This window comes from Moschus berezovskii, chromosome 6 (genome assembly GCF_049115385.1).
Source record: "Moschus berezovskii isolate FMDL1 chromosome 6, NW_MosBer_1.0, whole genome shotgun sequence".
NCBI classification, from domain to species: domain Eukaryota; kingdom Metazoa; phylum Chordata; class Mammalia; order Artiodactyla; family Moschidae; genus Moschus; species Moschus berezovskii.
Genome location: NC_142465.1, coordinates 36,540,662 through 36,560,560, shown reverse-complemented (window position 1 = coordinate 36,560,560; position 19,899 = coordinate 36,540,662). Strand labels below are relative to the sequence as shown.

General features: G+C 49.9%; 2 protein-coding genes across 5 annotated transcripts in view; one reads left to right on the top strand and one right to left on the bottom strand.

Annotated features, from left to right (window-relative positions):
- Positions 1-6,960: 6,960 nt before the first annotated feature.
- On the top strand, positions 6,961-12,486 carry TMEM106C (transmembrane protein 106C). 3 transcript variants are annotated; one of them, XM_055396161.2, is made up of 8 exons: positions 6,961-7,037; positions 7,601-7,812; positions 8,928-8,991; positions 9,490-9,649; positions 9,739-9,879; positions 10,313-10,362; positions 10,853-10,906; positions 11,761-12,486. In XM_055396161.2, the coding sequence occupies exons 2-8, from the start codon at positions 7,629-7,631 to the stop codon at positions 11,855-11,857; spliced, it is 750 nt and encodes a 249-aa protein (XP_055252136.1). In that variant the 5' UTR covers positions 6,961-7,037; positions 7,601-7,628; the 3' UTR covers positions 11,858-12,486. The 3 variants fall into 3 exon arrangements, with proteins under 3 accessions (XP_055252136.1, XP_055252135.1, XP_088693076.1); XM_055396160.2 differs by having other exon boundaries at positions 6,970-7,116; XM_088836950.1 differs by having other exon boundaries at positions 6,985-7,041.
- Positions 12,487-16,999: 4,513 nt separating this feature from the next.
- The window catches only part of COL2A1 (collagen type II alpha 1 chain), a 29,613-nt gene continuing 26,713 nt past the window's right edge, over positions 17,000-19,899 (bottom strand). For both annotated transcript variants that reach the window (XM_088836690.1, XM_055394886.2), the window contains exons 50-54: positions 19,725-19,832; positions 19,079-19,367; positions 18,456-18,643; positions 17,884-18,126; positions 17,000-17,397 (exon numbers count right to left, since the gene is read on the bottom strand). In XM_088836690.1, the coding sequence (XP_088692816.1) occupies positions 17,251-17,397; positions 17,884-18,126; positions 18,456-18,643; positions 19,079-19,367; positions 19,725-19,832 (975 nt within the window). In that variant the 3' untranslated portion in view covers positions 17,000-17,250. The remainder of the gene's footprint in view (positions 17,398-17,883; positions 18,127-18,455; positions 18,644-19,078; positions 19,368-19,724; positions 19,833-19,899) is intronic.

The following is a 19,899-nucleotide window of genomic DNA, read 5'->3' as shown; positions in this document are numbered from 1 at the left end:
AACTCCGCCAACTTAAAGCGCTCACTTTCCTCGTGTGCAAGGCCTTTCAGGACCGCAGCCACTCGATGCATGACTCCCCTCAGCCTGCGGGGCCAGGGGTCCGTGATGCACATGGAGAAACCGAGGAGCTGGGAGGGCAGGGATCTCTGGTTGGTCCCCCCACCCCCACCAAGAGCCCCGGTGAGCTCATGTCTGCAGTAACCTCACTGCTCATAACCGGATGCTCAGATAACCTTGGAAGCCAGGCACAGGTGAGAAGTGATGGGTGGCTCTTCAGGAATGTGCTGCCCAATTAAAACAGCCACCCGGATGGCCGTGGCGGATGCTGAGACTACTCCCCCAGGCAGTGCAGGCCAGGCTCCAGGTGAGGTCATTCTGCAGGCATTTATTGAGGGCCTACCACACACCGGGCTTCGAGCTGGGTGCTGGGGAGACAAGGAGGAACAGGAGGATACAGTCTGTCCTAGACAAAAGACTGTAGGAAAGCCTCAGGGGTTCTGCTGGTTAAACCACCAGACCCCCTTTATATTCCCCAGCAACCTGAGCACTGGTTTTCCTCACATGGGCCCAAGCCCTTAGCCAGTCTCCCTTCCTTTACGAAGCATCCACAGCCCTCAGTCTTCCCCTGGCCTTCTCTTCTGCTGCCTTCCTCACCCTCCCTGCTCCTGGGACAGCCTGGATTCCCTCTGCAGTGTCCATCCATAGTGCGGACATTAGGCTCGCTGCCCCTTGCCCTTGGCAGGCTTCCAGCAGAGGCCATGAAGTGAGGCACCACGTGACTGAGGGATGGGCTCATTCCCCAGGTATCCCAGGTGAACACCCCGTGAAAAGGGAGTCTTCAGATAGGAAAGCTGAACCTGGAAGATGGGCCTCAGACAGGCGAGGGGCCTCCCTCTCTCTAGAGGCCTGTGCCCTGAGGGCAGATGTTTGAAGATGATAGAAGCCTAAGGGTGGCCTACATGGTGTTCGGGTAAAGCAGTCAGACCGCCTTGTGAAAATCCAGGCTTTCCCCTCAACTAACTCCATGTCTGCATCTTTTAAGACTGCACCTCACTATAAGAAAGACACACATACACACACACCACAGTTTGTAGAGGTGGGGGTGGTTATTTTTCTCATGTAATGAAAAGTCAGAAGGAAGGTAGTCCAAATGTCATCAGCCACCTGAGCTCTTTTAATCCCTCTATGCAGTCTTCCTTAGCACACACTTCTTCCCTCATGGGCAGAAGATGGCTGCCCCATCTCTGACATCAAGTCCAAACTCCAAACAGGAAGAATAAGGTCAAAGTACCAGCCGAATCTTCATCCCTTATAAGGAGCTTTCCTGGAAGTCCCACACATCTCATTGATTCAAACTGTGTCACATGGCAAGTAAGGTAGGGAAGTGTATTTTTCACTGAACATACTGCTGCTGCTGCTGCTGCTGCTGCTAAGTCGCTTCAGTCGTGTTCGACTCTGTGCGACCCCACCTCCAACAAAATCAGAATTGTGTAAACAAGGAATGTAAACTGGTATAGAGCTTGGAAGGAAAGAAGTGAAGAACAATTTCATGAAGGAGAAGGTGTGGGCCAGAAATGGAAAAAGAGGAGCAACAGCTCCTTGTTGCTTCTGACAAATAATCTTCGCTTGACCAAACTTTAGTCAGGTTCCTGAACCTTTTCCCAGGTCCATATGTGCACTTATTATAAAATCCAGTTTTAGCATGAACCCTGATAAATCAGGGCTTCCCTCATAGCTCAGTCAGTAAAGAATCTGCCTGAAATGCAGAAGACATGGGTTCAATTCCCATGTCAGGAAGATCCTCTGGAGAAGGAAATGGAAACCCACTCCAGTATTCTTACCTGAAGAATCCCATGGACAGAGGAGCCTGGCAGGCTACAGTCCATGGGTTTTTAAGAGTCAGACACGACTTAGCGACTAAACCAACACCACCTGATAAATCACCTTAGCAGGAATCCCAGGCCCTCAAAATCTGATCACCTGCCATATCTGACTGGATTCCTCATCCTCCTCCAACCCCCAGGTGATGTCTAATCACCATGGCCTGTCTTTAGCAAGAATCCTGTTAGGTCTGTTTAGCCAGGATTCCCCTTACCCATGATGCTGTCTCTCAGTAATTTTCCATCCACTGACCCTCACCTGCTCCTTGGCTCTAAGTTCCCACTTGCCCTGCTGTATTCAGACTTGAGCCCAGTCTCTCTGCCCCATGGCGAGACCCCACTGGTAGCAGCCGTCCTATACCTTTCGCTGTTTTCCCCCTTGAAGAAAGCCTGCCTTACTGTCTTCAGTGTGTCGCTCAGTTTTTTTCTTTAACATTTCTCACTGTAAATGTTCTGTGGGCTGTGACCAGGAGTTGGCAGGTGAGTTGAGAGCAGCAGGGACATCAGCCTTCCTCACAAGAGAAGGAGGCCAGAGGGATGGAGGTGGCACGGAGCTCACGGGTCGCCATTTTCACTCCCCATTGCAGGGCACGCCCCCACTTCAGAATCTCTCCTCTCCCCAGCATCATCTTCATAATTTCATGTGGTTAACGTCTGCTTAGGAGAAGGAAATGGCAACCCACTCCAGTATTCTTGCCTGGAGAATCCCAGGGACAGAGGAGCCTGGTGGGCTGCCGTCTATGGGGTCGCACAGAGTCGGACACGACTGAAGAGACTTGGCAGCAGCAGCAGGAATGTCTGCTTCTGCGGCAGGTGAAGCTCAACCAGGCAGTCTCTACAGAGAAACTCGCCCTTTAAAAAACGTCCTCTAACCATTGGAAAAGGACATCTTTTTTTGGGTGTTAGTTCTAAAAGGTCTTGTAGGTCTTCATAGAACCGATTAACTTCAGCTTCTTCAGCATTACTGGTTGGGGCATAGGCTTGGATTACTGTAATATTGAATGGTTTGCCTTGGAAACGAACAGAAATCATTCTGTCATTTTTAAGATTGCATCCAAGTACTGCATTTTGGACTCTTTTGTTGACCATGATGGCTACTCCATTTCTTCTAAGGGTTTCCTGCCCACAGTAGTAGATATAATGGTCATCCGAGTTAAATTCACCCATTCCAGTCCATTTTAATTCACTGATTCCTAGAATGTCGACGTTCACTCTTGCCATCTCCTGTTTGACCACTTCCAATTTGCCTTGATTCATGGACCTAACATTCCAGGTTCCTATGCAATATTGCTCTTTACAGCACCGGACCTTGCTTCTATCACTGGTCACATCCACAGCTGGGTATTGGTTTTGCTTTTGCTCCTGCTCCATCCCTTTATTCCTTCTATAGTTATTTCTCCACTGATCTCCAGTAGCATACTGGGCACCTACCGACCTGGGGAATTCCTCATTCAGTATCCTATCATTTTGCCCTTTGTTACTGTTCATGGGGTTCTCAAGGCAAGTATACTGAAGTGGTTTGCCATTCCCTTCTCCAGTGGACCACATTCGGCTGTGGTCCATGTGATCAGATCGACTAGTTTCCTGTGATTATGATTTCAGTGTGTCTGCCCTCTGACGCCCCCTAGCAATACCTACCGTCTTATTTGGGTTTCTCTTACCTTGGTCGTGGAAAATCTCTTCACAGCTGCTCCAGCAAAGTGCAGCCACTGTACCTTACCTTGGACGAGGGGTATCTCCTCAAGGCCGCCCCCCCGACCTTGAACGCGGAGTAGCTCCTCTCGGCCCTCCTGTGCCCGCGCAGCCACCGCCTGTTGGAAGTTGGGTAGCTCCTCTCGGCTGCCGGCCCTGGCCTCAGGCGTGGGGTAGCTCCTCACAGCCACACCTCTTTGCGTGGTTCGTTGCGCCGGGGCCGGCGTCTCTCGCGTCGCGTCTGCGCCGGCGGCAAAAGTAGGAACAAGAAACACCTGGAGTAACTGGTAAATTTGGCCTTGGAGCACGGAATGAAGCAGGGCAAAGGCTAATAGAGTTTTGTCAAGAGAATGCACTGGTCATAGCAAACACCCTCTTCCAACAACACAAGAGAAGACTCTACACATGGACATCACCAGATGGTCAACACCGAAATCAGATTGATTATATTCTTTGCAACCAAAGATGGAGAAGCTGTATACAGTTAGCAAAAACAAGACCAGGAGCTGACTGTGGCTCAGATCATGAACTCCTTATTGCGAAATTCAGACTTAAATTGAAGAAAGTAGGGAAAACCACTAGACCATTCAGATATAACCTCAATCAAATCCCTTATGATTATACAGTGGAAGTGAGAAATAGATTTAAGGGACTAGATCTGATTGATAGAGTGCCTGATGAACTCTGGACGGAGGTTCGTGACATTGTACAGGAGACAGGGACCAAGACCATCCCCATGGAAAAGAAATGCAGAAGAGCGAAATGGCTGTCTGAGGAGGCCTTACAAATAGCTGTGAAAAGAAGAGAGGCGAAAAGCAAAGGAGAAAAGGAAAGATATAAGCATCTGAATGCAGAGTTCCAAAGAATAGCAAGGAGAGATAAGAAAGTCTTCCTTAGTGATCAATGCAAAGAAATAGAGGAAAACAACAGAATAGGAAAAACAAGAGACCTCTTCAAGAAAATTAGAGATTCCAAGGGAACATTTCATGCAAAGATGGGCTTGATAAAGGACAGAAATGGTATGGACCTAACAGAAGCAGAAGATATTAAGAAGAGGTGGCAGGAATACACAGAAAAACTGTACAAAAAAGATCTTCACGACCAAGATAGTCACGATAACGTGATCACTGACCTAGAGCCAGACATCTTGGAATGTGAAGTCAAGTGGGCCTTAGAAAGCATCACTACGAACAAAGCTAGTGGAGGTGATGGAATTCCAGTTGAGCTATTTCAAGTCTTGAAAGATGATGCTGTGAAAGTGCTGCACTCAATATGCCAGCAGATTTGGATAACTCAGCGCTGGCCACAGGACTGGAAGAGGTCAGTCTTCATTCCAATCCCAAAGAAAGGCAATGCCAAAGAATGCTCAAACTACCGCACAATTGCACTCATCTCACACGCTAGTAAAGTCATGCTCAAAATTCTCCAAGCCAGGCTTCAGCAGTATGTAAACCGTGAACTCCCAGATGTTCAAGCAGGTTTTAGAAAAGGCAGAGGCACCAGAGATCAAATTGCCAACATCCGCTGGATCATGGAGAAAGCAAGAGAGTTTCAGAAAAACATCTATTTCTGCTTCATTGACTATGCCAAAGCCTTTGACTGTGTGGATCACAATAAACTGTGGAACATTCTGAAAGAGATGGGAATCCCAGACCACCTGACCTGCCTCTTGAGAAACCTGTATGCAGGTCAGGAAGCAACAGTTAGAACTGGACATGGAACAACAGACTGGTTCCAAGTAGGAAAAGGTGTACGTCAAGGTTGTATATTGTCACCTTGCTTATTTAACTTATATGCAGAGTACATCATGAGGAACGCTGGGCTGGAAGAAGCACAAGCTGGAATCAAGATTGCTGGGAGAAATATCAATAACCTCAGATATGCAGATGACACTACCCGTATGGCAGAAAGTGAAGAGGAACTCAAAAGCCTCTTGATGAAAGTGAAAGAGGAGAGTGAAAAGGTTGGCTTGAAGCTCAACATTCAGAAAACAAAGATCATGGCATCTGGTCCCATCACTTCATGGGAAATAGATGGGAAAACAGTGGAAACAGTGTCAGACTTTATTTTTTTGGGCTCCAAAATCACTGCAGATGCTGATTGCAGCCATGAAATTAAAAGACACTTGCTCCTTGGAAGGAAAGTTATGACCAACCTTGATAGTATATTAAAAAGCAGAGACATTACTTTGCCAACCAAGGTCCGTCTAGTCAAGGCTATGGTTTTTCCCGTGGTCATATATGGATGTGAGAGTTGGACTGTGAAGAAAGCTGATCACCGAAGAATCGATGCTTTTGAACTGTGGTGTTGGAGAAGACTCTTGAGAGTCCCTTATACTGCAAGGAGATCCAACCAGTCCATTCTAAAGGAGATCAATCCTGGGTGTTCATTGGAGGGACTGATGCTAAAGCTGAAACTGCAATACTTTGGCCACCTCATGCGACGAGTTGACTCACTGGAAAAGACTCTGATGCTGGGAAAGGTTGGGGGCGGGAGGAGAAGGGGACGACGGAGAATGAGATGGCTGGATGGCATCACCGACTCTGTGGACATGAGTTTGAGTGTACTCCGGGAGTTGGTGATGGACAGGGAGGCCTGGCGTGCTGTGATTCATGGGGTCGCGGAGAGTCGGACACGACTGAGCGACTGAACTGAACTGAACTGAACCATTGGAAGGACTGATGCTAAAGCTGAAACTCCAATACTTTGGCCACCTCATGAGACGAGTTGACTCACTGGAAAAGACTCTGATGCTGGGAAAGGTTGGGGGCGGGAGGAGAAGGGGACGACAGAGAATGAGATGGCTGGATGGCATCACTGACTCCATGGACATGAGTTTGAGTGAACTCCGGGAGTTGGTGATGGACAGGGAGGCCTGACGTGCTGTGATTCATGGGGTCGCAAAGAGTCAGACACGACTGAGCGACTGAACTGAACTGAACTGAACCCCTCATGTGCATGATGTGTGTGTATCTGTCTGTCTGTTTGTTTGTCTCTAGGGCTGGGGACGCCCTGAAGCAGGTTGAGGGCAGGTTCTGTGACGCCTCTTTCTACCCTCAGCGTCTTCACAACTCCTGTGCTCAAAGACTAGCTGAGAATGGTTTTGGCTGCCAGCGCTTTCCGCCTCCCTCTTCACTGGAACCTTTCCCGGTGTTTCTGGGGGACCGCGGAGCATCTCCACGGGTCCACCAGCTTCAAGCCCTGAGAGCCGCCCCGCCCCGCCCCGCCCCCGCCTCGCGCCCCGCCCCGCCCCGCCCCGCCCCCGCCCGCGCCCCGCCCCGCCCCGCCCCCGCTCCCCGCTCCCCGCCCCGCCCCGCTCCCCGCTCCGCTCTCTCTGCTGCCCTCTATCGGCGCCGCCGGCTGGGCTCCGTAGGGCGCAGGCGCGCGCTCACGCGGGCGTCCCCGAGCCGGCTTGCGCAGCGAGTGCATGCGCAGCGAGTGCTTGCCGCTCTAAACACCCGAAAGGCAGGTAAACCCGCGGCATCCGGCGTGTGGCAGACGGGTCCGGCCCGGAGGGGAGCTGCCGGGAGTTCGTGTCCTGCAGGTCTGGGGTCTTTGGCGTTCGCTCCCGCCTGGGCGACTCTGGTGGGCTCGGAGCGCTCTTTTTGACAAGGGGCGTGAACTGAGCCCGCCTCCTGGAGCTGGGGGCGGAAGCGAGTGGGGACTCTGAGGCCTGTTATTAATTTGGGGCTTGTTGTTTGTCCGGGAAGGTTTTTTCCCAGGAAGACACAGAGTTTGCAAGTAGCAGACAGGAGGGGTGAGCCTGGACCCCGTGGGAGCTGGGGTGCCCCGATTCCCGGGGCGATGAGCTGAGCAGACTGGCGAATGCGGCCCCTGTTCCCCCAGGCTGTGTGTCAAGAGTCGGTGGTGGGTTAGGGAGCCCTGGTAGATAATGAGGGGCCTGGTAAGAAATTGTGCAGGGGTTCAGGATCACACTCGGGAGGGGAATTTGGTCGTTTTTGTGTTACATTTTTCTCATAGAGATGCACAGCCAGTAACACACACTCACTTGGCTCTTGGCATCCTAGGACATGACACAAGGCGCACATCCTGGCCATGGGGTCCCCTCATTCCATCTATGCTCACCGGCCTTTCAGCAAGAGAAGGAAAGCAGATGACACTGAGGATTCTCTGGCCGAACGGGAGCAGCAGGAGGCCATTGCTCAGTTCCCCTATGTGGAGTTCACCGGGCGAGATAGCATTACCTGTCTCACATGTCAGGGGACAGGCTACATTCCAGGTGAGAGTCTTTGGTGATCATGGTAAAAGATGATTCCTCACGGAGAATGCCAGGATACCCACAGGACTTCTCCTCTCTCCCAGACTGAACTTTTTTCCTTGCAGCAGTACCACGGTCATAGACCATGCCCTGAGCAGGCCAGCTCAGCTGGATTGATAAACTTGGGCAGGTTCCACAGCTTCTCTGGGTTTCCTGATATTTGAAAGCCTTACTTTTCTTCACTTTCACTCTTCTATTTGTTGTTTCCTTGGTTTGGAACACGGGGTTTGCTCTACATTCTGCAGTTTGACAGGTACATTTCTTCATTGCTGGCACTCAGGGCCTGGCATGGCTTTGAGGGGGAGGAGTAGCAGACACCATATTGGAAGCTTCTATTCAAGGAAGCAGATAGTGCATCATTAACAACCTAAGGTCTGAAAAAAAAGAAAAATCAAGTCAGGGGAGAAAAACATGCCCAGGACTGGAGCCTGGATTGGGTACAGAATTATCTTAAGTTGGCTCTCAAAAAGTCTTAGCAGTTTAGATGGAGGGTCACAGAGGTTTAAAACTGGTAAAAACCTTAGAAATCATTCAATCCAAAGCCTTCATATTATAGATTAGGACACAATGGCCTAGAGACGTAATGACTTACCCAAGGCTAGGCAGCAGTCCATAACCATGCCGCAGCTCAAAGCCATGCAGTAAAGTCAGAACAAGATCCGAGATTTCTTCTTCTTAATATTTATTTATTTGGTTGCTCTGGGTCTCAGTTGCGGCATGCAGCATCTTTAATTGTGGCATGTGGAATCTCGTTCCCTGACCAGGGACAGAACCCGGGGCCCCTGCGTTGGGAGCACCTAGTGTAAGTCACTGAACCATCAGGGAAGTCCCGAGATCCTAGGTTTCTCAGCTTCCATGTCACCGCTCTGGCCGCACTGATAGATGTTTTGTAATTTGTAGCACTCTCTACAAATTGATTTGTTTCTTGTTCACAACACCCAAAATGTGAAACTGGTATCTTGGAAACAAATAATCCCGGACAAGTATATATTGTGGCAGGCTGCTGTGTATATGAAGGAAAGTACTGTCACATGTGGGATTTATTTTACCAAAATTGTCAATTGTTTCTTTTCTAGAGCAAGTTAATGAGTTGGTGGCTTTGATCCCTCACAGCGATCAGCGGCTGCGTCCTCAGAGAACGTGAGTCATCTGAGTCTCGCCTGTTGATGCCTACAGCAATCCCTAGTCCTTTTTTCTGTGTATGAATGCCAGTTCACTGTTTGAAAATGTTATCTCTTCTTGTAAAATTTCCCACTTCCTTCAATACTTTTGGCTCTAGCAAGATGTCTCTGCCCTCATCGCAATCTGGGGAAGGAAACTTGAAGCTCGAGACATTCTGAGGGCCAAGGCTCAAGTGAAGGAGCTGAATTGGAAGGAGTTGGAGAAGAGGGTGTCCTGGCAGGGGAAGAGGTGTTTGTGTCCACACCCTCTCATCAGCGTCTTTTCCCAGATTGCAGACAGCATTCAGAGGGCTTTGAAAGGCTTCTCCTGCTCTACCCCTTCTTGCCTGGTCTGCACTTCCTGTCCCTGTGCACTTTCTTGTCTCTCCCTCCTCATTCCTGGTTTTGCGTCTTATCTTGACCCGTTGGCCCTTGATGTCTGACTCCCTGGGTTGGTTGTGTGCTCTGTCATCTGCAGGAAGCAGTATGTCCTGCTGTCTGTCCTGCTCTGCCTCCTGGCGTCTGGTTTGGTGGTTTTCTTCCTGTTTCCACATTCAGTCCTCGTGGATGACGATGGGATCAAAGTGGTGAAGGTCACATTTAATGAGCAGAGCTCCCTTGTCATCCTCGCCATCACGGTAAGCTTAGGGCCGCCCTTCCTGGGTTGTGCGCCTGCAAGTCCTGTACCCAGGCCACTTACCGTGTTTCCTTGCTTGCACTGACGCAGGCCACCCTGAAAATTAGAAACTCCAACTTCTACTCCGTGGCGGTGACCAGCCTGTCCAGCGAGGTTCAGTACATGAACACTGTGGTTGGGTCATACATGACAACTAACATCTCCCTCATTCCACCTCGGAGCGAGCACCTGGTATGCCTGCTTTTAGGAGCCTGGCCCCGCTGGGCTGTGTGATGCTGTTGCCTTGCTCCTTTCCTCTCCCTCTCCTCATTTCTACTGGTAGGAACTAGTTGATGAGGAAGATCTGACAAGCTCTGTAATTATGAAAAATTAGGGAAAAAAATCAGCTAAGAGTTAAGTGTTACGGAAAGAAGAATTTGTAGGAGAAAACAATTCACCAATGATCAAGAAGAGGCCTTATGATAATCTGGGGCCCATTGACCTCTCAAAAGGGAAGAGGTGGGAAGTTTTGTTAGAGGCTCATGGTCGTAGGATTAGTGACAATCTGGGGGAAATATTTTATATGTGATAGAAGAATGCTCTCAGGTTCTTGGGTTGCTAGTAATAGAACTGTTCTGTGTCAAGCTTGCCTGGCCACAGACTGACTCTGGTGTCTTGTTTTCAGGTGAATTTTACCACGAAGGCCGAGATGGGAGGACCATATTCCTATGTGTAGTAAGGACAGTGTTCTCTATATGTGTGTGTTTTATGGGATGAAAAAGGTTCAGAGTTGAGCTCAATTGAGGGGAGCTGGTCCTGCCTAAAGTTCCAGTCTTTTAGCGTGTGGGTTCACTATCTTGAGATTTTTTTGGAGGATGTGGTATTTGATATGTGACTAAAGTGCTCAGATTTCTGAAAAGAGAACATTAGGCCACTAGAAACATTTCCAAACTCCAGCATTTTGTGATGGGCATTAAAAAAAAACCAAAAACCAAGAAGACAGTGATGTGGGAGGATGGACAGACACTGTGGGGAACTGGAAGCAGTGAGCCAGGACAGTGCTTATCCCAGGAGGGCGGGTATGGGGTAGGGGAAGCACCCAGATGGGGCTGACTGCTCCTCAGTTTGACAGGGTAACTCAGCATTCCTGCTGATTCTCCTTTTTTTCCCCCCCCAAAAAAACACTAAACACCTAAACTGACCATTTCTGTTTGTTGTTCAACAGCTTTTTCTGCACGTTACCCTATATTGGAGTGCACAACATCGTGGTCTTCATTCGGTATGTTGCTCATTTTCTTGTGCCCAGGGCCTGGACTGTCAGGCCACGTGAGCTGGCCAGCTTTGCTCGAGAGAACCTGTGGGACCCACAAGGCACAGAGGTTATGCTTGATGCACAGTAGGCACAGTCACAGCAGAGCCTTGCTGTCCTTTAGATGCAGTGGCCAAGTCCCTGTCACCAGTCTCACAGGAAGCAGTTAGTTAAAGAATTTTCTCCATGAAATGGGGTCAAGTTGTATGATCGCTTTAGAATCCTCATGGGACTAGTAAAGAGGAGAAAAGCTTTCTCAAGGCGTAAGCCCAGGGCATCCAGCCAGACTTACTTTCTAACCACACAAATTACCACATGTCATGGACCTGTAGGGTTATTTTTACAACCATGACAATTAAATTTGCAAGTGACAAGGGTTTGCTGCAGACATTTGAAATATGAGGGTTTAGAGCAGGGTTTTTTAGCCTTGGCACTGTTGACATTTTGGGCCGGACAGTTCTTTGTTGTGAGGGGCTGTTCTGTGAATTGTAGGGTGTTTGACAGCATCCCTGGCCCTTACCAGCTAGAGGCTTACCTCCTCCCCCTCTCAGCTGTAACAACCCCAAATGTCTAGACACTGCCAGAAGTTCCCTGTGGGGTAAAAATGTCCCCAGCTGAGAACCACTTATTTAGAAGGTCATCTCAGGGCACAGTGTCTCTGGGGATATGAAAAGATCCTCTGACTTCCTGGTTGTATAACCATGAAGACTTGCATCTGAGACCTGTGTGTTATTGTCTGAGCTTGCAAGAATTTATTTGGGCAATCTCATTACTTTATTTATCTCAGAAACAGAATTAATTCTTCCCAGTTTTCTTTTCCCTAGAACTTCGGTGAAGATTTCGTACATTGGCCACGTGACCCAGAGCTCCTTGGAAACACATCACTATGTGGATTGTGGAGTAAATTCCACAGCAGTTTAGAAACCGCTCTCAGTTCTTCCATGGCAGCACCTGTCAGAAGAGACACAGCTTCTCTTCCTGGGACCTGAGCCCTGTCCCTGCCCCAAGTTGTAGAACCAGAGGAGAAATTGGTTCTCTCAGTCCCCAGCCACTTGGGAGGAAAAGTCCTCCCTGTGGCACCTCTGACCTTTCTCAGAACCAGCAGGATCACTGCCTAGCGCCTAGCTGATGCCAAGCAAATAGTAGGCACTCAGAGAAGGTTTGAAGAGTTTGATTGAGATCTTTTCAGCTGTTTGGTGGGGGGGTAGTGTTATAAGTTGGAATCATACCACGGTTCTAGGTTATCAGACGATACAATGATCCAGAACTAGGACTGTCAGTGCAGCTGCAGAAGGGGCGTCCTCACAGAAGAGGCAGCAGGGAGGGAGCATTAGAATACACTGAAGAAGCACAGAACATTCAACATGTGAAAGTTTTTCATCTGTTTCCAAATGCCTAAGAACTTTATTTAAAATAAATTTTTTTTTTCTGTAGAAAGTTAAAATTGTTTTTACTAAGAGTCTATGTGGGGTGTAATTTACCCTTCATCCATTGGCTGGAACATGGATTGGGGAGTTTGGTAAAAAAAATAATAAACCCTGCTTTTGATTGATCTGTGTCTCCTCTGATTTCCTGGATGTCTCTGGGGGACTGTAGAACAGTTTCCTGCACAGTGGATCAGCACAGGATGGGAAGGGAAGAGAAGCCCTGTTGCTCTGAGCTCCTGTCACGGAAAGCAGCCTCCTGCCAGTGAAGGCTCGCTCTTGTCCGTCTGCCTCTGGTGGTGACACGCTGTCCTAGCCCTGTTTTAGTGCCCCCCTGGAGGTTGGAAGAGGTAGCGCAGTGGTGCCTGAGACGTGAGAAGCTGCTTCTCTGCAGCAGTGTTAGTCGCTCAGTCGTGTCCGACTCTTTGTGACCCCATGGACCATAGCCCACCAGGATCCTCTGTCCATGGGATTCTCCAGGCAAGAATACTGGAGTGGGTTGCCATTTCCTTCTCCAGAGGATCTTCCCAACCCAGGGATTGAACCTGGGTCTCCTGCACTGCTGGCAGATTCCTTACCATCTGAGGAGGAGTAACTTGCTGATTAAGAGGACGTGGTGTGAAGTTGCAAGTTTCTTGAACTTCACCCTCTCGGCCACTGCAGAGCAGGCTCCAGCCGCAGGATGGCAGGGCATCTGGGGGAAGCTTGAGTAGTCGGTTTCAGAGCTCCGCTAGGATAGGCTCCAGCTCCTTCACGTGCTCTGGTGCTTCAGGAAATACCTAACAGCAGTAGGTGGTGGCTGGGGGGGGTCTGTTTTTTTGCCCCCATTCCCATAGCTTGATTTTCAGTATTAAGATTTTTGCACTCTGAGTCTTCAGACTGAGGCTAAATTTCCTGGCTGTTTGGCTGATTCTGACCATGATTGTGTAACCCAAAAGCTGAGTTTCCCTGTAACCGGAATCCTTTAACGGTCTTGTGTGTACGTGATGGTGATGACTGTTGTCTGTGTAAATGATGAAACATGGCTTCTATGGAGGCACATGTGCACCAGTTTTGAGAACATGCCCTAAATACTTGAAGATGTTCATATTGCTTCGTTTTTTCTTTTTCCATTTTCCAAACAGCCTTCAGCATATTTTTCATGTGATTCTCAAAAAGCTACTCCTGTTGGTACTTCAGTTTTCAGTAACTTTTTGTGACCATGTGCCTCAGTAGCTTTTCTTGCACCTCAACCTTGTCTTTAAATGCAGCTATAATATTCAAATGAGAGCAGTTACACATTTAAACATAAAGGAATAATTGTGATCTAATGACGTGATAAACTGTCATATCTGTTTATACCCTCAGTATCCCATCCTGCACTGTGGATGCTCTGAGTAGCTGTGTCATGCTCTCTGTTAATACTTGAACAAATGCATATAGAATTTGCTCTCGGCAACTCCAAAATAGAGGAAGTGGTTGGCTCAGGTTTCCTTGCCATCACCTTTGTATTTGTCCTTTATTGAGATTTGGAAGGAATGCATTTCTTTTAAAAGTTTGTTGACGTATAGTTGATTTACTATTTGTGTTCATTTCTGCTGTGCAGCAAAGTGATTCAGTTATATATATATATTCTTTTTCATAGTCTTCCCCATTATGTTTTATCACAGGATATTGACTTTAGTTCCCTGTGCTATGCATAGAACCTTATTGTTTATCCATCCTATATATAATTGTTTGCACCTTAATCCAAGCTCCCAGTTGTTCCTTCCCCCTGCTTCCCTCCTCTTCAGCAACAAGTCTGTTCTCTGTCTGAGTCTTTTCTTCGTATGTTCATCTGTGTTGTACTTTAGACTCCACATATAAGTGATATATGGTATTTGTCTTTCTGACTTCATTTAATTTCTGGGTCCATCCATGTTGCTGCAAGTGACATTATTTTGTTCTTTTTTATGGCTGAGTAATATTACCATATATTCCATGTGAGATATACACACACATAGCATACCTTCTTTGTCTATTGATCTGTTGATGGACATTTAGGTCGTTTCCATGTCTTGGCTACTGTAAATAGTGCTGCTGTGATCATAGGGTTGCATGTATCTTTTGGAGTTACAGTTTGGTCTGGCCATTTGCCCAGGAGTGGGATTGCTGGATCATATGGCTACTCTTATTTACAGTTTTTTTGAAGAACTTGCACAATGTCTTCCATAGTGGCTGTACCAATTTACATCCCCACCAACAGTGTAGCAGGGTTCCCTTTTCTCCACACCCTCTTCCACATTTATTATTTGTATACTTGTTAATGATGGCCGTGCTGACCAGTGTGAGGTGGTGCCTCTTTGTAGTTTTGATTTATATTTCTGTAATAATGATGTTGAGTATCTTTTCATGTGTCTATTGGCCACATGTATGTCTTCTTTGGAGAAATGTCTATTTAGGTCTTCTGCCTATTTTTCCAGTTGGGTTGTTTTTTGTTGTTGTTATTTAATTGTATGAGCTGTTTGTGTATTTTGGAACTTAAGCCCTTGTCAGTTTCGTCATTTGCAAGTATTTTCTCTCAGTCCATAAGTTGTCTCTTTTTGTTTATGGTTTCCTTTGCTGTGCAAAAGCTTATAGGTTTGATTAGGTCCCAAACCACAAGAACACTATTCACAATTGTATGCCAACAATACCAGGTCCCTTATAGGGTACAGTATACCTCCACTATCTGTTCTGCAACACTAGTTACCCCAGAATAGGATCCCTGAGACCTCTAGGTCAACTGTCCTGCTAGGGTTTCTAGCCCCAGACTTGAAACAAATTATTGAAAGAATCAGTCTGTTTGTAAAAGTTCTACATGAATCTAGGGGTCCTAAATATTTCTCTGGGCAAAAATAATCCTTATTCTTTGCCTTTCAAAGTAAGACTCCACCACCTCAAGTTTCATTCTGTTTCTTTTTTTTTTTAGAAGAGGAACTATTTTAGAAGTTTGTCTGTGATGTACCCAGGATCTTGAGTAAGTACTGGAGTCAGACCCCTGGGTTCCACGCAGTGCCAAAAACTAAAGCCCTTTGAGGCTGGACACTTTGATAGGGATGAGGAAGCTCCAGAAAGGGACAGTAACCTGACTGAGGACTACAGCTAGTCAGCCAGGTCTGTCCACCCAGTCCTGCTGGGGTCAAAATGTTATCTGAGAGGTTCTTGTGCCTGGAGAGCCCTTCTGCCCTTCCTGGGGGCATCAGGGATCGTGGGAATCAGTGGCAAGCCTCTGGCCCAGTTTCAGACAAGGGGGCAGTAATACTGCATTGCAGCACTGCCGCCCAGGGGGTTTTGATATGACCACAGATGCAGGGCCTTCTGTCCTGCTGCTTCTCTTCCCTTGAGCGCCACCTTCTGGTCCATTCAGCAGTTACCTATGCAGCAGTTGCTGTTATTTCTAGGCTTCAGCTGGGTCCCTGGGAAATGGGTGGACTGCGAGAGATCAGCTTGATATCTTGGTGCACACGGGACTCCTCTTCACAGGGTCTGAGCTGATGGTCGGGATCTACTGAGCCATTGCAGAGTAGGTAGCTCTGACTCCACCATGGCCAGTGAAGTGAGTCAAGCGGCAGGATGGGCTTTGAGTGTGGCTGGCAGGTTGGAACCAAGCTCACCTATCAGCTCCACCTGTGTGGCCTGAGGAAGTTTTCACAAGCACCTGGGTACCTCTCCCCACTGCCCCCACTAGCTCTTTGGTATTTAGGAGTGTTGTTTAAATTATGAGCGAGCTCTTCTAATTATGTTCGTATTGTATTCTTTTAGTTTGTCATCCACCAGCCCCCTCTAGTAGAAAAGGTGTCCATTTCCTCATTTTTCTGCCCCACGTACACAAGTCTTTGAAAAGCGAGAAGTGGAAGGCTGTCCATTCATAAGCCCACAGTTGAGAAGACATCCATGGAAGCTTCAAGTGCCAGCCCAGGAAGTGAGGACTAGGGGCCAGGAAACAGGAATAAGGGCGAGTGTTTAGCCCTAGCACTTCTCCTTGAACTAAAGTCTTAGGGCAAGACATAGATAAGTAGGTCAGCAAGATTGTCTGATTATGTGCACTTATCACAGGCCTCTGGATCCACTCCTCTCCCCACAGCGTGCGCCCCCTCCTCCCATGGAGCATCGGCTCTCCCCCCAGTAGCAGGATGCAGCCTGCCCCCCCAACCCCCATCTGAGCTCAGAGCGAATCTCTCCTCTTGCACTAATCCACCCCGGAGGTGTGCCCGGGTTTATGCTCAAGAACAAGCCCCTCGGGCCTCCCTTCCCAAACCTTGGGCCTCAGTTTCTTGTTCACCCCTGGGCTCCACTCAGTGCCAGGGGTTACAAAACAAGGCAAGTTTGTGCGAGGTGGCTAAACCAGGCAGCGTGGCTTCAGTCAAGAGAAGGCCTGAGGACAGCCATTTTGTCCTGCCCACAGAATCCAGGACTCGTGGAAAATAATAAAGCACAAAGCACAAGCCAGGATGTACTTTCCAATAATTTTTTTGTTTTTAATATCAATTGACGTTTTAAAAAATACAGAGGTGTTTGACACAGAATAGCACCATTATGTAGGACACACACCATTCCTGCGCCCGGCACCTGCAGGGGGGCCTCTTGCCTGGGCTGGGGGGCAGTCACTCAGGGGGCGTTTGACTCACACCAGTTAGTTTCCTGTCTCTGCCTTGACCCAAAGGTCTTACAGGAAGACAATAAATAAATAGAACACCGAGATTTTCTTTTGCAGTCTGCCCAGTTCAGGTCTCTTAGAGAGGGGAGCAAAGTCCAGACTGTGAGAGGGTGGGATGAATGGGCATCAGGTCAGGTCAGCCATTCAGTGCAGAGTCCTAGAGTGACTGGGATTGGAAAGTACTTGGGTCCTTTGGGTTTGCAACGGATTGTGTTGGTTCTGGGTTCGGGTTTTTACAAGAAGCAGACAGGCCCTATGTCCACACCGAATTCCTGCTCGGGCCCTCCTATGTCCATGGGTGCAATGTCAATGATGGGCAGCCGAGAGGTCTTCTGTGACCGGTACTCGATCACAGTCTTGCCCCACTTACCGGTGTGTTTCTAGGGAGAACAAGAGAAGCGTCAGTGGCCGCCTTGCGATTGGGAAAGCCAAGCAGCACAGAACACCAAGCACAGAACACCCTGGGGGGCTCGTTCTCTTTCGGATTGACCTCCACCTTGACTAATCCGCTACCTCGACTCCAGACTCTAGTTTTCAGCAGCAGAGCCTCCCCCGCCCCCCCGCCCTTCTCCTCCCCATCGCCGACAGTGAGCACCCCACCTGCAAGGGCAGAGGCCCCCACACTTTGCATGACTGTTCCTACAAGTCACTGGACACACTGAGTCGAGAGGGGAGGAGACAGAACCGACAAGCTCCTCTCCCTCGGCTGTCGCTGGGGTGTCGTCCCTACACAGCTCCTTACATGCGTGCCCCTTTTAGGACCACGACGCCCGCTATGGACCAGCCCTCAGCCTGCTCCAGCCTGAGCCCTGGGCCCCAGGAGGCTTGCCCTCTCTCTCTCTGGCGGCCCAGCCCGCCGGACTCACCGTGCAGCCGTCCTTCAGAACGGTGTATGTAAACCTGCTGTTGCCCTCAGCCCGGATCTCCACGTCGTTGGAGCCCTGGATGAGCAGAGCCTTCTTGAGGTTGCCAGCAGCTTCGTCCAGGTAGGCAATGCTGTTCTTGCAGTGGTAGGTGATGTTCTGAGAGCCCTCGGTGGACAGCAGGCGCAGGAAGGTCATCTGGACGTTGGCGGTGTTGGGAGCCAGGTTGTCATCTCCATAGCTGAACTGTGAGGATGGAGAGCAGTGGCATGAGGCCCGGGGATGGGGGCTGCCAGCTGACCGGGGTGAGGAGGAGCTGAAGGGGGCCGGGGGAGGGGTCACTGGGAAGACATTTTTGCTTCCAGGAAGTGGAGCAGGCTTCCGAGGACCTCTTCCTCCACCTCTAAATGGGAAAACAAAAACAAAAAACCTCTCTCTCCTCCTTCCTTCCCCGTAGGCCCCCTCTCTCACCCAGAACTGGAGGGAATGTGAGCAAGGTGCTGAAAACTCCCCAGGAGAAAGCAGAGGGAGGTTTTGAGGCGCCGTCCATGGCCTGGAGCAAGTGGGGGACTCACATGGAAGCCACCGTTGATGGTTTCTCCAAACCAGATGTGTTTCTTGTCCTTGCTCTTGCTGCTCCACCAGTTCTTCTTGGGAACGCTGGCCGGGTTGGGGTAGACGCAGGTCTCGCCAGTCTCCATGTTGCAGAAAACCTTCATGGCATCCAGGGTGCAGCCCTGGTTGGGGTCGATCCAGTAGTCTCCTGCAGCGGGGAGACAACACCCCATCAGGGCTCAGACAGGCACAGATACACGCCCCCGAGAGGGCCAGGCCTGCCTGGAGTGACAGACAGGCCTACGGGGACACCCAGGGGGAGAGGAGCAGGATGTGAGGGCCACATGCAGCCAAAGGGAGGGGAGAAGGAGAGAACGGGCGAGGGGAACGTCCAGGGCTAAACAGGGGTGCGAGCAGAAGGGCAGGCTCAGGGCCAGCCTGTGGATGGAACTTGACCCTGACATCACTTCTGCTGTGTGGCCACGGCAGGACAGGGCCAAGGCTGCCATTTCCCTGCTGAGGTGTGGGGTGCAGGGAGACGCCCCTGCTAGACCCTTCCCGGTCTGACTCTGCTCCTGTGTTCTGTGCAGGGCTGGCCCAGGGGGCTGACTGCCTGCTCTCTCTGTGGTGGGGGGGTCCTCACCGCTCTTCCACTCAGGGTGGCAGAGTTTCAGGTCTCGGCAGGTGCGAGCCGGGTTCTTGCGGGAGCCCTCAGGGCTGCGGAGGCTCTCGATCTGGTTGTTGAGGGACTTGAGCGTGGCGTCCACCTCGGCATCATGCTGTCTCAGGTTGCCGGCTGCCTCGTCGGCCCGCATGTACTGCAGGGGGTCGGGGCCCTTCTCTCTCTGGCCGAGGCCGGCAAAGGCGGACATGTCGATGCCAGGGCCGGGGGGACCAGGGGGGCCAGGGGGGCCAGGGTTTCCAGGAGGACCCTGCAGCAGGAGACAGAGAAATCAGCCAGGAATGACAGGGACACTGCCCCTTCTGTGTCCATCCCCACCTTCTGGAATGTACCATCAGTAGAAAGTCTTTTCCCAGTCCCATGAGGTTAGGGATGTGTGTGTACGTGCAATGGGACAGGACCAAGAAGACCACAGAATGCGCCTCATTCTTTCATTAGCCCCTCTCTTCTGTTTCCCGTGGACCCTCTGAACCTTCAGGGGGCTCCCAGGATAAAGGTGCTGTTACATTAGATGCAGGCGGACACCCCAAAAGAAGCCCTTGGTGTCAGAGAGCTCCAGCCTCCCAGTGCTGGGAAGGCCCCACACAGCCGGGGCCTGCACACTCACAGCAGGGCCAGTCTCGCCGGAACGTCCACGGGGTCCAGGAGGTCCAATGGGGCCAGGGATTCCATTAGCACCATCTTTGCCAGAGGGACCGACGGGGCCAGGAGGACCCTGCAGGCCAGGAGAGAGGCCGGCGGCGAGGAAAGAGCATCAGCAAAGGGAAGGCTGGGGAGGGGCC